This window comes from Camelus dromedarius, chromosome 1 (assembly GCF_036321535.1).
Source record: "Camelus dromedarius isolate mCamDro1 chromosome 1, mCamDro1.pat, whole genome shotgun sequence".
In the NCBI taxonomy this organism is placed as follows: Eukaryota; Metazoa; Chordata; class Mammalia; order Artiodactyla; family Camelidae; genus Camelus; species Camelus dromedarius.
The window spans coordinates 105,626,981-105,647,637 of record NC_087436.1 but is presented as its reverse complement, the minus strand read 5'-3'; the positions used below and the strand labels follow the sequence as shown (position 1 = coordinate 105,647,637).

The 20,657-nt window shown below is 45.2% G+C and overlaps 1 protein-coding gene across 4 annotated transcripts in view; it reads right to left on the bottom strand.

The window, feature by feature from the left end:
• CCDC149 (coiled-coil domain containing 149) overlaps positions 1 to 20,657 on the bottom strand; it is a 96,284-nt gene continuing 75,627 nt past the window's right edge. The window contains exons 10-13 of one of the 4 annotated variants that reach the window (XM_031436553.2): positions 17,974 to 18,050; positions 16,557 to 16,589; positions 11,879 to 11,995; positions 1 to 531 (exon numbers count right to left, since the gene is read on the bottom strand). In XM_031436553.2, the coding sequence (XP_031292413.2) occupies positions 371 to 531; positions 11,879 to 11,995; positions 16,557 to 16,589; positions 17,974 to 18,050 (388 nt within the window). In that variant the 3' untranslated portion in view covers positions 1 to 370. Of the gene's footprint in view, positions 532 to 2,237; positions 5,120 to 11,878; positions 11,996 to 16,556; positions 16,590 to 17,973; positions 18,051 to 20,657 lie in introns of those variants that run through there. The other 3 variants (XM_031436542.2, XM_064487755.1, XM_031436549.2) reach the window with 3 other exon arrangements.

Sequence of the window (20,657 nt, the reverse complement as noted above, 5' to 3'; positions counted from 1 at the left end):
TATCAGGAAAATTACATTTTAATTTCAGGGAACAAAAAAGGTATAGTTATGATACGTGATGGTCTTACACTCCAGTAAAGCAAGGTCTACAACTGAGTAGAAGTTACTTCTTTTTTTAAATCAAACTATAAAACAGCAGTTGTTTGCTTTTTTTTTCCCCAAAGTCAATTGTTTTAAATTTAATAGGCTATCTCTGGCCTCCACTAAGATCCCAAAATATATTCCTGGGCTCATATAGATTCCAGAAAGTCATGCTTGCCAGTATTATGCAAACTTTCCCTACGCATCCAAAAAAAAAAAGTCCTCGTTTAGTAGAGAGCTGATATGAAACGTACGGCAGCACATCTCTATCTATCATTTTAAATTGCCTTCATGCTTTATCAACTTGTTTGGCTTTGTATTCGTGAGCAACTGTAACATCGGGAGACGGGGCCTTCTTACTTTTCTGCTTCTCATTTCTAATTAGATTCACTGCTGAGCTCTCTACTGCATCTCTCTGATCTTCAAATTCTTCTCTGTTCAGAACGACATCTGGAAAACAAAGAATGTATTAAAGTAGTGAGTTGAGGGGCATCCTTTGGCTTTTTGACATCCTAACTGAGCCGTGTGAAGGGAAGGTACCCTCAGTATTATTAAGGAGGGAGATTGTCCCAAATGGAGGCTTCCAGAGTGAAAGCAGAGGGCAGAGGGGGAAGGCGCTCACATAGAGATCTTTTTCAAAGAGAAATAAAGTACCAAGATCCAGCCAGGAAAGAGCTGCAGCCTTTTGGAAGAGCAGAAAACCGAGAGAAGCAAAGGCTTGCTGTAATTCGAAAGGGACAGAAAAGATAACCCCAATGACGAAGTAGCTGGTCTTCGAAATTCTTTCAGGAGAAGACTGGACCTCTTTCTGGAACAATTCACATGGCGAACTGGGGTGCAAAGGTTCCAGCAGGAATAACACATCCAAAAATTCACTCCAACACATGAATGACTGGTACCAGAACCCTTTTTTTAGAACTTCACTTCGTGATGATGGTGTGTGTTTGGGAATGAGGGCACAGAAAGAGGAACAATGATAAGAAAACAGATTTAGCCTAGTTAAGATTGCTAACTGGGAGGAGGTTCCAGGAGGGACTGAGCTGAACGCCACCAGGGACCTCCTAGCTAGAGAGGCTTCAGGAGTCACTGTTCCAGGAGAAGAAAGGGGGAAGGGGAGAGGAAGGCAGGTAGAGGAGGCACAGCAAGAAGAGTTAGGGATGAGAAATGCCTGCTTTACAAAAACCAGTCCATTTCCACCAGCCTTAATTAAAAGAACGACAAACACTCATATGTAAAAATCCACACCTACAGGCTCTCAGGTACAGAGCGATCACAAGAAATGCAGTGTGTGCAAACAAGCTTTCATTAAGAGACCTGTCAGCTCTGTTTCATTTATCCAGACTGTTCTGCATTCTGCTGGCAACTGAGCTGGAAAAATAATGGAAGGACCGACACACTTGAAGAGGTAAACAAAGGAGGGAATACTCCAGCTACAAAACAGGTCGGATGCTAAAGAAGCCAGGGAAATGGAGAGATGAGATGGTATTTTTCTTAACAAACAACAAACAACAATTGCCCCTCCCTCCAACTCCACTCTCCTCAGTAGCATGATATTCTGACTTTTCAAAGAAACAAGAAAACAAAACAAGAACAGACATGTGGGGGGCGGAGACAATGCTGTTGGTGGCCTTCTCAAACCTACTCCCAACTCCCTACACACAAAGACCTGACTTTGTTTTAGTGTTCACCCTTTTAGAGTCTGCATCTCCAGGGACAGGACCCCTGCCCAGTTCAGAGGGTGATCTTGATGAACGTAAACCCATAACAGTAATAATTCCATCTTCCTTACTAAGGATTGTTTTAGACATAGGCATGTGACAATTCTGATCAATGAAATGTGACAAGAACTGGGTTACCTGCTTTTAAAATACACACACACACACACACACACACACACACACACACAGTGAGAAACTTCCTTCTGCCTGTGGACAAGATGTGTGAACAGGTGATGGCTGGAGCTGTTGCAGCCAACTTGTTAGCACGAGAGAATAGCTGACACTGAGGCAGCAGAGCATGAAGACCAGATCCTTGATAACTTACTTGAATGAACCAGCCCTGGAATGCCCTACTTTTGAGAGTTATCTGGTAGAGTAGGGGACAGAATAAAGCACACTTCCACAATGACTCTTAAAAAGACAAATGACAACCATAAGTAATTGCTGAAACTCTTTTTAATGTCTGTGGAACAGAAGAATCATGTTGGGTTAGGATAGCAGAGGTGGGACAGTGTCACATCTGCGTATGGGGCGTGGTCAAGGTTACAAATGTGACTGGATCAACTTATTGGCTCCAATTCCACCTAATAACAGAAGACCTCCCCCTATCAGGCTGACTGAACACACAGAATTTAGGTTATCGCTCCCTATGACCCCCTGCCCTGAGCCCCAGGCTCTGGGACTTCCTGCAGTTTTCTTGCCCATGATGGAATGTGTTGAAGTTTACTACAAGCCCTGCTTTCCAGAAGGTGTTGAATGGGCCCCTCAAGACGGACACCTGGCCAACTATGTGTCAAAACCAAGGCTTCTGTAGGGAGAGATTTTTCTTTTTATTATTATTGTATTCAATCTGGCTGTGTTTGCTTTTGGTGGCTCTGGCATCATATGCAGTAGTGCTGAACATTTACAGAGAATTTAGGCCTGGTGCGGCAGGAAAATTATTTCCATGGCTGCTGGCCGGGGCAAGCTTTGCAGCTGCAGAAGTGACCTTCCTGGAGAGAAGTGACCTTCTTGGGTCTGGGGAAGGGGAGAGGCTGGAGCACAGAGGGATGAATGGGGCACTGGGGCCTGGCAGGCAGGGGCCGATGTGTGTCCAGCTCACCAGGGGCCAGAGTGCACAGATGCAGGTGTGCCCACGTTCCGCCAGTGGGGGTGACCTCTAGTGAGCGGGAAGAAATCAGCTGGAGGTCCACCCAGGGTGCTTCTGGCAAAGCATGGGACCTTCTGGTCTGCACCTTGCCCTCCTTCAGAGCGAGACAGCAAGTGTGACAGGTCCTACCCTGCTGTCCGAGTGATGCCAGGAGATGACATGTGGCAGGGAAGTGGTGGTGGTGGGGTGGCTGGCCACCTGCATGTGGGATTCACACTTGAGATCACAAGCCTGGTCTAAACAGCCAATTTTTAGGATGAATTGCTGAATTTTCTACCTCTCCCACCTCGGGAGCTTCTCTTTTCCCTGCAGGAGAGTCTCTCAAAGGAGTGATTCTGGTTCTCAGGGGCGTTTCAAGCTTTGGGATCTGATATTAGGTCTTTCTGGGGAAATGAACTGAGTTCAGCACAAAGAAAGGTCTGCCGTTTGATGAGCCTTCAATGTACTGCAGTGCCAGATGCTGCCTAGAAAAGCTAATTTTATCCCCAAGTAAAGAAGCAGGTAGGGGTGACCACTCTGCTTTCCTGCTCTTGGAGCTTGAACTTGGTTCCACAGTCCCCTCCCCAGGCTGACGAGGTTATTTTGTTTTCTCCTTTCTTTCCACTCTAGGGCCATGAGCTCTGTCTTTATTTATTTATTATTTATTTAATTTTTGGTAATGCCTTTTTTTTCAAGTTTTTTTTTTTTTAATGGAGATTCTGGGGATTGAAACCAGGACCTCGTGCATGCTAAGCATGAGCTCTACCGCTGAGCTACAGCCTCCCCAGCGCCTTGTCTTTAAAACCCCAGTATCTGGCGCTCCCGAGGAGGCAGCCACAGTGCTCTGTCGGAGTGACGGGTGGTGGGGGAAACTGGCTTGGCCCTAAGCAGCTGGATTGGCTCCAACCTCACATGACCATAGAACCCTATACCAGCCCAGGCTGAGTGGAGAGAACCAGCACTTCCAGGGTCTGCTCTCATCTCAGAAACAAAAAATCAAACACCACTGGAGTCCCCATCCTCCCTGCTTATCCACAACGCCCCCATCACTCCAGGTCGATTAATCCTCTAGAATTACAGGCTGGAAAACTCAGCTCTCGCAGTCAGCAAACGGGTCTCCACGGGGGCTGCGGATTTCAAACCGGAAGCCTAACCTTCTGAGCCCTCTTAAGCCCCTTTCCACCTGCTGGTCGCTGCCACGACAGACAGTGCACAGACAGTGCTTCAGGCAGGCTGCCAAGAACACCCACGCCGGGAGGCCCGACGGGCCCTGACATGACGGAGTGGAGCGGGGCGCCCTCTGGACCCATTATGCTCAATTACACCTTTCTCTACATTACAAAGACAGGGACCTGATTAAAAACCCCATCCCTTTCAAGCTCTTCCTATAATTTTGATCGACAACTTTAAACGCTAATAGAAAAACATCTTATGTCTAATAAAACAAATGCTGACAGAAAGATGGAGGCCAAAAACCAGCCATATGGCCGACCCACTTCTGTGCCTGGCCATGTTCACAGCAGCGCATCTTCAGCAGAAAGAGATGACACCGAGAAGCTTGAGGACCCGCATTTAATAAATCAAACTGTGCTGGCCTCATCAGAATATTCACAGTTTGCGACAGGATCTGTGTCCTTCCTCACTTGCAGGCTTGGGGGTGTTTTAGGAGAAAGAGACTTCGGTGAGCTGTTCTGAGGTTTAGTTCTTTACTGTCCCCAGTGCCGTCAACGTGTCATCATGCCCGATCTCTTTCCCCTTCATGTTTTCGTGGTGTTCCTTGTGCTTCCAACCTCTGGGGTATCCTTGCCGTCTTCCAGGGTGGAAGCTTTGGCCACTGGCTGGCTGGACCCAGAGGAGTTGTGGCAAGATTTGGGGCACGCCCCGTTGGCAGCTAAGCCAGGCAGAGGTGGCCCCATCTCGTCCCTCTGACCCTGCAGGGGACTCTCTCTTCCAACCCCTGCTGGTCCTGTAGGCTCCTGCTCCTCTGTCAGTTTCACAATTTCCCCTCCAGGCCTGTTTACTTCTTCTCCCTCAGAAGGTAGCTGGGCTAATGAGGCAAGAAAGTGTTTGCGTTGGTTCCTGGGGCTCTGATTTGCTGGGGAGCTGACAGCGGGCCTCCCAGCATCCTCCCACGCTGTCAACGCCTCGGCAGTCATGTGACTTTTGTCTTGTTCTTGCTTCCGAACCTCCCCTGAAACAGACCGGGGACAGCATCAAACCTTCTGCTGGAAGTCAGCCCTCACCTCCCATCTCCTCCCAACCTCTGGCCCACTGTCGCAGGGCCTCTGGGATAGAAAATGCTGTTAAAGGGAACACAGGACCCACAGAAAAGAAAGCAGCCACTCTGGTGATTACTGTGTCATTAATGGAGGGAAGGGGAGCACGTGGGCCATGTCCATAACCCATCCTTTCCAGGCACCTGGTTATCTCCTCCTTCGCTCCCTGATGATGGCTCGTGCCCATTAAATATTTAAACTGAGGACAAAGGTTTCATAGGTTCTGTAGCTCAGGAAGACCTTTAGTAATGAAAAGAGGTTCTGGCTGCTTTCAGTGTGGGGAACAGAAGGAGCAGTTTGGGAGGGACTGAGTGCCCCACCTCCCAATCTCCATCAGCACCTCATTCTATGATGCAGACTGCTGGTGCTTCCTCAATTTCAATAAAATGTTACATGCAAAAGCAGCTTCAAGCCCTCTCCCCCTCCCCACTAAGTTGTTCTTTCTAAACGTGGATAAGAGAAGTTCTTCAGCTGTAACTGGAGGGGATGGAAGAGGATGCGGGGCCCTCAGAGCCAGAATCTAGCCCCCATTTTCCTATTTGCTTGCTTTGTAATCAGGAGGACCTGCCTGGCCTCCTTTTCTCAGATACAAAATGAGAGACAGGACTCTCTGATGTCCCTTTCAGACCTAATAACCAACAGTGGTTCTGCACAACTGGGAGGTATTCGGGGAGTGAATTCTTAGCGCATTCAGCACCAGACCTGAGGTTCCCAAGATTTTCTTAGTCCTCAGGCCGAACAGTGAAGAAATGTGTGGAAGAGTCTTGCTGGGCTGATTTCAGCCTGGGTGAGGGGCTCCAGGGGTGAGGGGGCCCGGGAACACTTCCTGGTTCCTCCGACGGAACCAGGGTAGAACCCACTGCCATCAGGCCTGTATCAGATACATGCAGGTGTGCTTTCAGGCCAAAAGCTGGGACTGGGGGGAGCTAATGGAGAACTGTAGAAGGTTTGGAAGGAAGTTGATCTGTTCTGACCATGCATCCATTTATTAAATTAAATAACTGGATGCATTTTAAAGCATTTGTTTACCTAATCAAGTGTTTAAAAGTCTTAAGAAACTTTAACAAGGCTGAACCCTGGCAAAAACTCTGAGAAACGCTAGAAGACATGAGATATTAGTGAGATCAGATGGACCATAAGACTGAAATGAAACAGCTAAGATGAAGAAGGGGTGGACAGCAATGAAGGAAGAGAAGATGCTTGTAGACAGAGTGGTGGGTGTGACAACCGACAGGCTGGTCACTGGGGAAGGGGACTGTGGGTCAGCTCAGCCAGGCAGAACTTGACCCTCACACCCCAGTCCTCTAGTTCTTCTGATATCTTTTTGCTTCTCACATTCAAAATAAGCTGTTTTCTTTCTCTTTAGCCTTTTTGATGACCATAGAAATTCCCCAGGGACAGAAATTCGACCCAATCTTTTATACACTCGAAAGCCTGTGTTTAGTCACGGACAACTATGTTATTACTCTCCTAAGAACTCGCTGGCCTCAGTGTCACACCTGAAAATGAGACCATTACTCGTGTTTACAGTGACATTCGTGAATGTATAAATGAGTGAATAAAGCAAGCCTTAATTTTTAAAAAAATAACCATTCAGATCTGTTCCGCCAGGATAACGTGGGCTGGTTCCTGACAGGTTCCTTTGCTGGTAGTCTCCTCTTGCTGTCATCCAACCTGTCAGGAGAGGGGCCTTCCCTAAAGCTTTGCTACTCAAAGTAGGGTCCAAGGGCCACCACTGGCAGCCTCATCTGGGAGCCTGTTAGACAGGCAGGGTCTCAGGCCCTACCCCAGACCTACTGGCTCAGAAGATGCATTTTGATAAGATCTCAGGTGACGCGGGTGCACATTACAGTGCAAGAAGCACTAGCACTGAAACAAGTCCAACCATGCGTTCCTTTCCTCGGCTCTAAAACCTTCAAAGGCTGCCCCTGCCCTAGGAACAAAGCCTAAGCTCTTCTCCTGACAGTCGAGGCTTTCAGTGACCCAACATCCATCTACTTGCCATGCCAACTCCCCTTCCATCCCTACACTCCAGCCACACTGAACCCTCCAAGGCATGCAGCCCTGCCTTCTGCGCCTTTGCTTTGGTGGTTGATTCCTCCATGACTCTCATTCCTTGATGCACCCAGATGACCAACCTCAAAAGCGAACTTGACCTCCACCTCCTTCATGAAGCCTATTTGATTTAATCTGCCGGGAAGTACTCTCCCCACTGTCCAAATCCCCACAAGGTTGTGTCTGGAACTCTAAGGGAACTTCATACTTTTTACTTTTTTACCTTTCCATTGTAACTTATGTATAATTAGCTTATAAAAACCACCTGAAGTATAAAATCTCATCTGATTAATTTGTTAATGTTGCCAATGTTTTATGGTGGGGGGTGCAATAAATAGCTTATTAAATGTTTGAATCTACAGACATATACATGGATGCGTGAATAAGTGAATATAGGAGTACATATATTTAAATACCATCCATTAATAAATGGAAGCAATCCTCGAATTCGTTTGCTCCAGGTTGCATTCAGGTTGCTACCCTAAAAGTTCTTAAAATGGCACTTGCAGAAAAAAAGAGATTTCTAACTCACACAAACGTTTAGCTACATCTGAGGTTGCACAGAGAAACAATCACATCATTTTCATGCTAACAAATGACAAATGTTATAGTGGTTGTGCAGGAGACATGGGAAGCACCGAGTCAAAATGAGCAAGTTTCTGGCATCGTGCAAGAAGCTTTATTCAAAAGGAGTAAATTATGGTCCTTTCCGTGGCTGAATTTTTCACCAACGTGAGATGAATAAACTCCTTCTGGAAATTACTCTTATGAAATTACTTCTTCCAGGACACTTAATAGTATATTCTGGTGCCCCTGAAAAATTAATTAACCTTATCCATAACAACCTAACCCCTAAACCATTTGCAGTGTTTTCACTGTGGGTCAGGTCAATCTTCTGTACCTTAATTTACATCTAAGGGAAGGTGGTCTCATTACACCGGGGCCTTTTGGTCGCCAGTCCTTTGCCTTGTGCGATTTCTTTAGATGACATTCCGCTCATGTCCAGACGCATGAATCTTTTTTGAAAATGGCAAACCTCTGAGATTACCAGCGAGAACTTCTTAACTTTTTGGGGATGGGGGGGAGAGCAACACCACTGTCATCACCATACGTGCAGACACAGCTGCCGTAAGAGGATGGACAGGGCTGTAACTCTCTTGTTTGGTCCTATCTGGGTTTTCTCTGAGAAAGCCTAGATTTTCAGTCTCAGGGCTACAAAGCTGTAGGGGCCAGGCTGAGACTGGATTACGGGTCAACACCAGGATTTACCAATCTTCTTCTCCCTTTTGTTTATCCAGAAGATATCTAAACAGTATATTCAAGTCACTCTCAGACGACAAAGAAAAGTTACTGAAGATACTTTGACTGTTGCTCTTGGAACTAGGACCTCTGGTTACTTGCTGTGGGAGCAAAATTTTCCTTTAACTCTCTGATTCTGTTGACTCTTAAGCTGTGGGAGTTTTATTTTTCCTTTGAGAACAGACGCATAGCATTGCTATTTCCAAAAAGAAAGATTTCAGATAGCTCAGAACAGGAAAACATTATTACCCCCAATAGTAATTATTCTGTGCTGTTTTAGCAAACAGAATTAGTATCATTAATACTTATTAATAACAATACACACGTCAATAATGATGAAGCAATCAGCCGATACAAATGCATTAGCACACAAACAGTGCGGAAACGAAAAATATTTTCTCTAGAAGATGAAGAAACAGTAGCTCTTTGTAGAAAAGATTGCTAGTCTCCTAAAAATGGGTCCTCCCCCACCCACTGGCCCAAAGGGCACATTTGTCTTAACTGGTCTCTGACGGCTTTGTCCTCCCGAGTGTGAGCTGATTTCAGTCGGAATTAATCAGAGACGCAGCGGTGATGAGGCCACCCCAGATACCGACAGCAGCTACATAAATGCTTCCTTGTTGCCACCCGAGCTGGCGAAGGATGGGTTTGAACAATGAGAGCTAATGATGGAACTCTGGAAGCTATCATTTTGAATCAGGCCATTACTTATGCCACCCTTGTGAAAATCAAGCCAGGCTCAGATTCCATGTCACGTTAGAAGGCATGGGCCCTCCGGGGACTCAGTGAGCCCAGAGAAGGCAGAGGGCATTGGATCTCCACGGGGACACTGGATGTTTGCAGGGGATGAACACCAGCCAAGTCATGTCCCAGACTGCACAGCGGGCCGTGGCGCGTTACAGGCCAGCCTTGCAGACAGCCACATGCTGCTGGCTGGAAAGGCCCAGCCTGATCTTCCGGCCAGTGTGGAAAGCACCGAGTCAGGAGCTCTCTCCTGGAATTCTCCTCGTGTGTACTTGGGGAACCTCTCTGGTGAAATCCCAGACTTGTCCTGGCTTCTCCTCTTACTATTCCGTGCACTAATCTGTGTGATCTGGATAGGTTTCAAAACACAGCTGTACCGCAGCATGAGTGAGCCTTGCTGAACCCAGCTCAGACTAGCAGTCTGATTCAAAGCCTCATGATAAATAATACATAGCTGTTGCCTTAAGTTCTAAGTTTGGGGGTGATGTTACATAATTGCTAACAAGAGACGGATGGAAGCCACTGGAGATTTGTGAGCAGAGTACAAGCATGATGGAAAGCTGCACTCTAGAAGCTTTGCCCTACAGCAGCAGGATGAAGATGGGATGAAGCCTGGAGATTCTGGGAGGCAGGAAAACCTCAAAACTTAGCAGCTTAAGACTCAGAAGCCTGGGAGCAGTTTATCTGGATGGTTCTTGCTGGTGGTCTCTAATGTGGTTGTCATTAAAATGTTAACCAGTGTAGTCGTCATCTGAAGGCTTGACTGGGGCTGGAGAATCTGCCTCCAACATGGCTCACTCACATGGCTGATCGCTGGAGGCCTCAGTTCCAGACCACGTGAAGAGCATGTAGGGCTGCTCAAGTCCCTTTAAGACATGGCAGCCAGCTTCCTCCAGAGTGATCCAGGACAGAGCAAGGCAGATGCCCCGTCTTTTATAACCTAGCTCAGAAGTCACACACCATCACTTCTGCCATAACCTATTCATTGCCCAGACCAACCCTGATACAAGATGGGAGAGGATGACACCAGGGCACAAATACCAGGAAGTGGAGCTCATTTGGGGCCATCTTGGGAGCTGACAACCACACTGTGGGTGGAGAAGGAAGGCGAGCAAAACCAAGATGTGAAGGACAGTTTAGTGGGGGAAACAAGGCTGCCACCTAGGAAGAGATCTGGTTCTTCCCCCTGTTGTTTCATCTGGCACCCTAAATGGGGCCTTGATCCCCTTCAAAACACACTGCCTCCAGAAAGTGTGCCTGCCAGAGAAGGTTTTTCCCTCCAGTCAACTGATTCCCGGACCACTTACCATGTGCCAGGCAATGTGCCAAGACTTCCCTGTGGTTGGCACCATCACCTCACCATCTTGTAGGTAAGGAAACTGAGCTAAGGTTACTAGTCCAAGTTCTCACAGCCAGTATGACGTGGGGCTGGAATATGAACCCAGTGGTTCAAATCCTGAGCCCTTGCTCTTTTCTTTAAGTATAGTTGATTCACACCGTTGTGTTAGTGTCTGGTGTTAGCACAGTGATTCAGTTATACATATATGTATATATATTCTTTTTTCATATTCTTTTTCATTGTTGGTTATTACAATATATTAAATACAGTTCCCTGTGCTATATAGTAGGACCTTGTTGTTTGTTTATTCTGTATATAGTAGTTCGTATCTGCTAATCCCAAACTCCCAATTTATCCTCCCCCCTTTCCTTTTTGGTAACCATAAGTTTGTTTTCTGTGTCTGTGAGTCTCTTTCTGTTTCTTTTTTTTTTTTAAACTTAGATTTTTTTAAAAATTATTTTTTACTTTTTTATTTTGGGGGGAGGTAAATTTATTTATTAATGGAGGTACTGAGGATTGAACCCAGGACCCCATGCATGCTGGGCATGCACTCTTCCATTGAGCTAAACCCTCTCCTCTCTTTCTGTTTTTTAAATAAGTTCATTTGTGTCATTTTTTCTTCAGATTCCACATATAAGCAATGTCATATAATATTTTTCTTTCTCTGTCTGACTTCACTTAGTATGATAAACTCTAGGTCCATTCACGTTGCTGCACATGGCATTATGTCATTCTTTTTTGTGGCTGAGTAGTACTCCATTGCATATATATACCACATCTTCTTTATCCAGTCATCTGTCGCTGGACATCTAGGTTGCTTCCATGTCTTAGCTATTGTAAATAGTGCCGCTATGAACATTGGGATGCATGTATCTTTTCGAATTGGAGTTTTCCCTGGATATATGCTCAGGAGTGGGATTGCTGGATCATAGGGTAAGTCTATTTTTAGTTTTCTTAGGAACCTCCATACTGTTTTCCTTAGTGGCTGCACCAAATTATATTCCCACTAACAGTGCAGGAGGGTCTGAGCCCTCACTTGTCACCTCTGTGCCACCACACTGAGAGTGCAGGGGCCCATGTTCTTCTGCCAGAAGCTCCAAGCAAGACAAACCCACGTATGCAATAAGAGGAAACATGAGGTACCGCAGAAGCCGTGGGAAGGGGAAGGACTGATGTCCGCTGAGCCCCTGTGCCGGGCACAGTCCAGCCAAAGAGCGAGAAATCAAGGTCTGCTTACCGTCCTTGGGACTCGCTTTGTTCTCAGTGGGCTGCTCCACGAACTTCAGCAGCGGGGATCTCGACCTCTGTGTGGTGGGAAGAGTGGGGTCGCCGAACAGTATGGTGTCCTTGCCCCCTGTTACAGAAAAGGGGAAAATGGACATATTATGTCACCAGTGGAATCGTGGTCACATTCACCCCTACACAAGAGGCTGGCTGTTTGGGTGACAGGGCACCTTCCTCAATCATAGGGAGTGCTGGGGAAGGGAAACAGCCAGCAGGCCCTTTCTGCAGGGTGAGGTCAGGGCAGTGAGGTCCAGGGCCAGCTGTCTGTGAATCCTAGAGTCCGCTCAGGACATGGCTGCCCACAAGTGCCACCAGTAAGGGGCCGCCTGCTATGTCTGCTGAAATTTGGGTGACTCTGATTTGGGTGCGACAATAGCAATCGCAACAGCAGTGGAGCTTCGAGGGCCACGCTGTCCTCTTTGTGTTCTGGACCCCATCACTTGCTAGCTGGGTGGCCTCGGGCAAGTCACTCTGAGCCTCAGAGCCCTCATCTGTAAAATGAGGAATAACAGCGCCCACCACGTGGGAGGGCGGTGAGAAAGTAAACGGGTCCACATAAAGCTCGGAGACGTTACGTCAGTGCTCAACAGATGTCACGTGTTGAAATGACTACTTTAGAGTGTAGACTGAACTGCCATACTCAGCAGGTCTGATTTAATTCCATGTGGTCATTTAAACTGAATAATAACTGGCATAAAGCAGGTAGTATCAGGTTCCCCAAATGATAACAGCGAAACTCTACTTAGAACACAGAGGCGCACACCAGGCAAACGTTTTTATCGATTCATATGAACTCCCTAAGGGGAGAGAGACAGTTTGAGGCAAAGAGAAGGAAAAGGAAAACCATCACAACTCTGTTTTCAAGGCCATGGCAAGTCATGGAGGTGAGGAGCAGGGAGGTGTGGCTTTGAAGCGTGAGCTTGGTGAACACAGACACACAGACACAAAACACGTGCACATGAGGTGATGCTGCCCCAGTGGTCAGGAAGGCCCCACACACAGGATTTGATCCCAAACCCCTGCCAATGAGCCCCGAGGATTCTCTCAGTGGGAACCACCATGCCAACAGCGAAAAGCCCAGGGGCTGTGGCCCAGCCCACGCTCCAGGCTCAGCTGTCTGACTTTGGGTGAGACCTTATCTGAAGCCAAGTCACTGAATGTCTCTGGGGCTCAGATCAGAAGCTCTAAAGTTCTATGAGTCTGCTCAGTTTCAGGGTTGCCAGGGCACAGAATGGTATTTGGGTAAAGATGTTCACTCTTGGAGAGCCAGGCAAACCGCAGACTGCACCTCTGAGCCCTCCACTTGTTTAAATACTACCCTCCCGTAGGCCATGTCCTATTAACTCGATTTCCAGTTCTGTAGTAGAGAGTTGGGTATACACTAGGTGCTTCGTAAATAGCAGATGGCTGTTTGAATACACAGCTGATGCGTTCTTGGGAATCCTGACGTCTTGGTAAGCATGGGGCTCGCAGCTGCCTCAGGCCGATGGAGAGTGCTATGAGCAGCCAGCACTCTCTGGCTTCTGCTATCTGAGGGTCATCCCAGGAGAAGAGAAATCTGATAGGAGCTGACCCTGAAGTCTCATGTGGAATAAATCCAGAAATCTTCAGGGCCACAGTCTGGAGAGGCTTCCCAAAGAGGACCATTGAGCTGCAGCTTGGGATATTGTTAAGAGGTTTTCACAATGAGGTCAATCCAATCAGGTCTCCCTTTGTGCAGCAAAGATACAATCTAGAAATACCTTGAGGGACTAATGGCTGTTATGAACCCATAGCAGATGCCTCAGTTCGACTTCTTTTCTTTCTCTCCACCAGGGCAAGTTACTGTCCCCAAGTCAGGGACAGGACGGCAATTCCTGACTCATCTTTCTCTTTCAAGTAGGCTGGAAACTCTCTATCCTTACAGGGACTCAGTAAGAGGCACACTCTGCCCTCTGTGTTGCATCCAACCTTCCAAGTCCCCTCTGTGCTGGTGGCCAAAGAGTCAGAATTATGGGCAGAGTTGTGAGCTGGCTGCAGCTGGGTGACGACGACAGCCGGAGAGAGAGCCTCAGTCCTCCTATTGTGAGGGACTCTCTAGGGCCCAGTGTCTCCATGGTCCCCCCAGCTACAGGGCATCATCAGTGATGCCTCAAGAATGCTGGTACCAGCACATTAAACTCCTCCAAGAATCTGAGCACCAGGCGTGCGGAGAAGGGAAGCAGAAGCCACTCCTCATCCATGTCCAATCAAGGCGGGGGTTGAGGAGAAAAGAAATACCTTCTGAATTCCCTGCCTGCAGAGACCATTTTACCATTTGGTAAAATGTCAAGATTGGGTTTTTGTAAAATATTTGAAGAATTCAAAGACCTTCCTTAGAAGGCTCTCAGCTCTATTGTTTCTGACTAAGCCCAGGTTCTATCTGTGTTGACTAAATTGAGGTCTAATCTGATGGTCTGCTGTCTCCTAGTTCCATTTTGGTCCTTGGGACGGGGCGGGGTGGGGTGGGGATGAGGAGTGACATGAGGGTGATACACAGACTAAATTCAAACCACAACCAATGTAAGTCACACAGGCCCTTCCCTTCAACTGGTGTCTGAGTTTTTGGAAGCCCTACTGGATTCCCCATAACACAGCATCGCTCATCTCCTTCTCCAAAATGTATCAGCTACTTTCAAAATACACATTTTCCTTCTCAGGCTGATGCTGAGAGTGGAGAACAGAGAATTAAAATGAAAAGCTTCAAGAGCCAGGCTCTGCTCTTGCCAGATTTTTTTGTGGCTCTCAGTGTTTCTTGTCAGAGTATGCGTGCATGCAGGAAACTGCCCCTCAGGCCCCCCAAACACCATCCTCACCTGCAGACGCCAGGAAACGGCTGGGAGAATGAGGACGATATGTAGGGAGCTGGGGAGGATGGAGGGTCGTTCCTTCCTGAAGCGTGTGGCCAACCAGCCTGCCCTGTGGATTCCTCAAAATAGCCCCATTCCTTTCATACCTCTCAGGGACTTGTTAAATAGTCTGGAGGACACTGCTATCCAGATGATCTCTCTGTGGCTTTGACATCTGTTAGACTTGTCTAGTTCCCAGCAAGATCACACATTTGCCCCAACTCTATCAAACAACGTTGAGAGCTATATATTGTTGGCAGAGAGAGCGAGGGAAAGAATAGAGTCAAAGAAAAATCATAGCACGCTCCAAGCCCAGCATGCTCCAAGTTCACCGGGGTCCATGAGAGTCTCGGAAGAGATTGTTCCAGCTTTGAATTCTTCTCCAATCCAACTTGCTTTGAGAACCAGTCCCTAGCTGATCTGATCTATCCCCTGTCTCTCTCCTCTGAATTGTACTTCCCCAGTACAGGTGGAGCATGGAAGTGAAGATCTGAACACCTGAATTCTAATACCTGCTTCTGTGGCCTTAGGTATCATCTAACTTCCTGAGCTTCTGTTTCCTAATGTAAAATGAGGGGATCACACTAGATCAGGAAAGGCAAAAATATTTTCTCTCACATATCAACTCTGACCAGGAGGTAGCTGCCTGGAAAGCCAACATGGAAGACTGTTTTGAGGGCTAACATGAAAGATCAGCAAAGAAGAGTGATGTGATGGATTAGGAATGTCTGCCACTGGCATGGGAATAGTGTTGTGCAATGTACACCGAGTATTTGCCATCCTTGAACTTTTTGCTCTCAGTCATCCTTCACGGTCTAGCATCTGACGACTCTTCACATTATTCCCTCACACATTAACATCTTTATCACTTAGTTAATACTTAATCATGTACCATTTTGTGCTTTCCTCTCACTGTTTGATGTATATTCATCTTACTGCCCTAGTGGGACTGTTGATTCTCAGAGGGGGCAAGGGGTACATCTGCAGTGCTTGGTACAGAGTTGAATTCACAAAAGTTGATGCTCAAAAAGGTAACAACATATTATGGGCTGATTTATTAGAGGGGACACTGATCTTTTCAGGATGCTGGTAAATAAGAGAGCACAAACAATTTTCTGAAACCACTGGAACTCAGTCCCCTCCAGGTGGCTGAAATACTATGATTTGGCTCTTACTTGGGGGAAGAGGAAGAGGAAGAAGAGGAGGAAAACGTGGAAGAGGAAGAGGAAAAAGAGGCAGAAGAGAAGGAGGAGGAGGAAGAAAAGAGCATACTTCCTCTTGCTCCGCCCTTCAGGATATTAAATGGAAACCTGAGAACAATAACGGATAGAGGGGACTGGTCTGATCTGCCCTGAAAGAGGCCTCCCCTCCCCCCACCCACGGTTTGAAAATGATCATTAGGTGATGCCTCATTACAACATCCTTCATCACTGCACCAGGGCAATGCTACTGCCTTTACATAAGCCATGTCAGATCGGGGGAATTGCCACTCTTTTTTCTGTTCTCCTACTTTGTAACTATGTAGAGGCCAGAGATTAGAACAAACACGACTATGGCATAAAATCCATTCAGACACCACCCTGAAAACTAATTTTACCGTTTAATATTTGCTTTGTACTAATTGAATTCTCTATTTCAATGGTCTATCCTAATCAGAAAAGTGCAAAGATACACAGAGAATACATTTCTATTTATTTACATGCAGGGATGATATTAATGCACTGCTATTTAGCCACAAACATAGATATTTCAAATAGAACATACTCCCAAATCCTACTGAAACACTGTAGCTCAGGCCTTCAGGCAGCAAAAAAAAAAAAAAAAAAGGAAAGGAAAGAAACAATTGTTATTGCATAATAGCCATTCTAACCTAGACCAAACAACAGCAGAGACAGAAAATTCCCAGCATTCTTTCATTTATTCAACTCCCATCTTTTTACATAAGTTGTAGAAATAAAACATTGTGGAATCTCACTAAGTCATTTGGAGAGAAAAAAAAAAAAAAAAACCCAAACTCCAGTACATGCACAGAAATAGCAATCTGATTGCACAAATAAATGATAAATTTGCCTGAGTTGAAATTCAATGCAATAAAAGAAAGACCTTCAAAGAAGATAAGGTTTTAACTGCATCAAAAGGTTCTTGTGCAAAATGGATCATTCAAATCCCCAGGATGGCACTTGCCATTAATTAGGTCTGTTAGGTCTTTTGACATCAAGTTCAAGGGATCTCTGCTAAAAATTCCAATTTATGAAACACACTTCCAGGCAACCTAAGGCGGCTATTCAGATTTACATTAAGAAAACATGTGGTTTTGTCCACATCCCTGTGGCAATTTTCATTTCTCATATGTTACAAGGAAGCAACCGATAGGATTCAAGGGGAGAGAAGGGTTTGTACGGAAAGGTTAAGTAGCTAAAAATATATGTACACAGTTGCTTCCAGGGAAAGAGGAGGTGGTAGAAAATGATAAATACAAGTTTCTGGGAGAGTGTAAAGAAAAAGGGGAATGGCTGACGGGGGTCTCATGACGGGAGCTATTTTTCCAAGACAAACAGGATAAATATAGCTAATTAAAGTGAAACATCAGTTTCTTTACACCCTGTACAACTGGGAAAAAAATCTCTGATGGAAATTTTGATTTTCAAGCTATGTAAAAATGGGGTGAGGAAGAGAGGAGGTTATAAAGTGCATTTGGGTTAAAGCAATTGTTGGTTCTTATGTTCATTTTTAGGACTGATGATTAAATTGAACAAGTTTTTGTAAGTTTGTACATTCATTTTTAGAACTGATGATTAAATACATTTTTTTGTAAGTTCTTATATTCATTTTTAAGGGGTAATGATTAAATTGAACAAATCTTTATAAGACACCTACGGGTGAAAAATGAAGCAATTTACCATATCCACGAAAGTTAAAAATAAAACATATACAGACATATAGAATGACAATTTCAGAATTTAGGTTAGCAAAACTTCATAGGTCCACGGATGAGAACTTGCATATTTATTAATTTTTTTCTGATTTCCTCCAAAATGGTTTCTAAGTTTAAAACATTTCTCAGCAATGATCTTCAAATAAAAGAAATTAAAAAGGCAAAACCTCCTCTGCAAATTATGTGAGAGCTTCCTTTTTAAAAAAAAAAAAAAAAGTAAAACAATTTTCACAAAGTTCTGCTTACCTGGAAGGCTCCACAAACCAGAAACTTCCAGGGTTCTTAATTTTTTCTCCAGTTCAGCCACCCGATTCCCGAGGATTCTGGGAAAGGGGAGAAAAAGGCGGCAGACAGATCAGTGAACATCTGTCTCATTAGCTCTTAGGGTTGTGGGCAGGCAACTTGGGAAGCCTGCTAGTGCCCTAATAGAGGAATGTTTTGAGATTTAAGACATATGCTAAAAACAGAGTGTGTGCGTGTGTGTGTAGAATATATACGTGTGTATATATGTGTGTATGTATATATACATATGTGCACAGACACATAGTCTAGTGAAGTATGTATGAAAATATAAGTGAATGATTAAAAATGATTTTAAAAATTACTAAAATGTTGCCATTCAAGTGAATCTTCTCCCACAAAGACAGCTGGGAAGCCAAACGAGTCCACCACTGCCCCAACATCTGACATCATTTCTATCTGGGAATTGCTCATTGCTAAAGATGACATTTAACTTTAAATACTCTTAGTAGTATCACATCTTGATTCTTTGAGGGTGGGTCTGAGTTTTAGAAACAACCAAGATAACAAGTAAGACGGATGAACATGCTTTGTAATGTTACTTTGAGTCAATAATGTAGTAAGATCCACCGTCTGAGCCCTAACCTACGTCTTAAGGATAGCCATAGCCCTGATCGCTAGCACAATGCACGGTGGACGGCAGGCGTTCAATAAAAACATGTGATGAAATAAATGCTTTCCTTTTTTTCATGGCTTGTAATTATCTCTGGAGAGAATTTTAAAAAACAGGCATTTCAGAAGTACTTTCGGCAATTACAGAATCACTAGAACAATTATATTGCTTTCTGAGGTGACCACCTTGGCTCCCCCATGATGTTTAAGCTCTGGAACGTGTATTTGAAAAGATCACTCTGTTTACTTGGAAGGCAAATGTTGTCTATATGCATGGAAAGACATAAATTTGGGCATATATTTCCCCTTCGTCACTCTACACAAAATTAAATATACTTGGGAAATGATTTGATAGTCATCTAAAACTTCAATCACTTTCCATTGGCCTGGAAATTGAACAGCCAGTCTTCATCTTTGGGGGATTTTCTTGGCACTGCTGTGCTAAAATGATGTGGAAATCACCTTAATAGTGAAGTTTCAAATCCTTTCAGCAGGAGAGACGAGAACACCAGAATTGTTCTCCTACCTCTCTTTATATTCCAGAGATAGCTGCACACACCCACATACATACCAAGACATGAATATGCATATATCTGCACATATATAAATGGCTTTGGATGCATCCTTATTTTACCTGAATTGACTTGCAGCATCTTAATTAATATTCCCTTCGAGTTCACAGGAAACTCTTTGACGTTACTATATGTGGTTTTGTTCATCTAGATACTTAGAGCTTTTCCCTTTTCTTTTCCTTAAGTCTTAAATTCTGCATAGTCTTTATCAATTACTTTCAATTTTCCCTCCATTTGTTGGGTCTATTTTGCTTTCATGTCTCTGACCCTTCAATAAACACCATTCTTCGTAATCTCACTTTCAATATTTTGCTCAGACCTTCTGATCCAACCTCCCTTTTCACCAGCTGATGGATTTGAGATGCAGTCACAGCCATGTTCAAGTTGATGCCTGTTTCTTAACGAGATCAGATCATCTGTATGTGGCTGCCTCTTGGAAACAAAAGATAAGGCTTAACTCTTCTGTGTACACTGAAGGATCAATGTTCAAAGGCGTGGTGAAGAGACATTCAGTTGTATTTTTTTCTGATGTTCCTGGATAAGACAGCCGTGTCTCCCAGAAAAGGTCTGAGGTGAATTTGCTGGTGTCCCCAATAATCTATTCTCAGGGACTCTGCGGAAGTTTGTCAGTGCTGACTGCTTTTATCTTTAGCCTGACACAGGCATCTGATGCAGGGCTGGAGGTAGTAAAATGGATCCAGTGGAAGTTGTGGTAGTGGCAATAGTAACACCAAAGCCACCAATGACAACTGCACTGTGGTTAACACAAAACAGCAACTAATCTTTCCTGAGCCTCAGGCATGAGTCAGAGCCCCTGCTGAACACATACTGAATGTGCAGTTTTTTTCATTTTGACCTGACAAAAACTCTGCATTTTAAAAAATTCTCCTTTTACACATGTGGACCCTAACAAACAGAGAGGTTAAGCAAGTTGCTCAAGGACACACAGTTCATCTCAAAGCATGTCTTTTCCTAACCCCCAGTGTTCTCACCCACCACACTCTACTCCTCCCATTAAGAAACAGAGGTATGGAAGTTAGTTAACTTAACCCCACCACATGCAGGACTCAGCTGGTGGTGAGTCTGGCTTTTAACCTGCACCTCAGTTTGCCTCCGAAGTGCATGCTCTTAACCGAGAACACCACAAGGGCCCTGTAAAACCAGCGTTGTCATGCCTAAGGCAAGTTCTCTTTAAGTTCCCTTCGTAACTGAAACACGAATGCAGCCACAGCTGGCTTGCAGAATACAACCCAAGATGCTTCAAGTGACAGAGCATCTTCCTGGTTGGCTTTACACCGAACAGAATGCCAGGTGGGCCACTGAACGTGCTGGGACACAGCCCAGGGAGAGAAGAGGGCCAGCTGAGTCTTAACAGCTGGCAGTATTCACAGATGGAGACAGTAGAAGTAGAAACAGGGTCCGATTTCAAAAAAAAAAAAAAAAAAA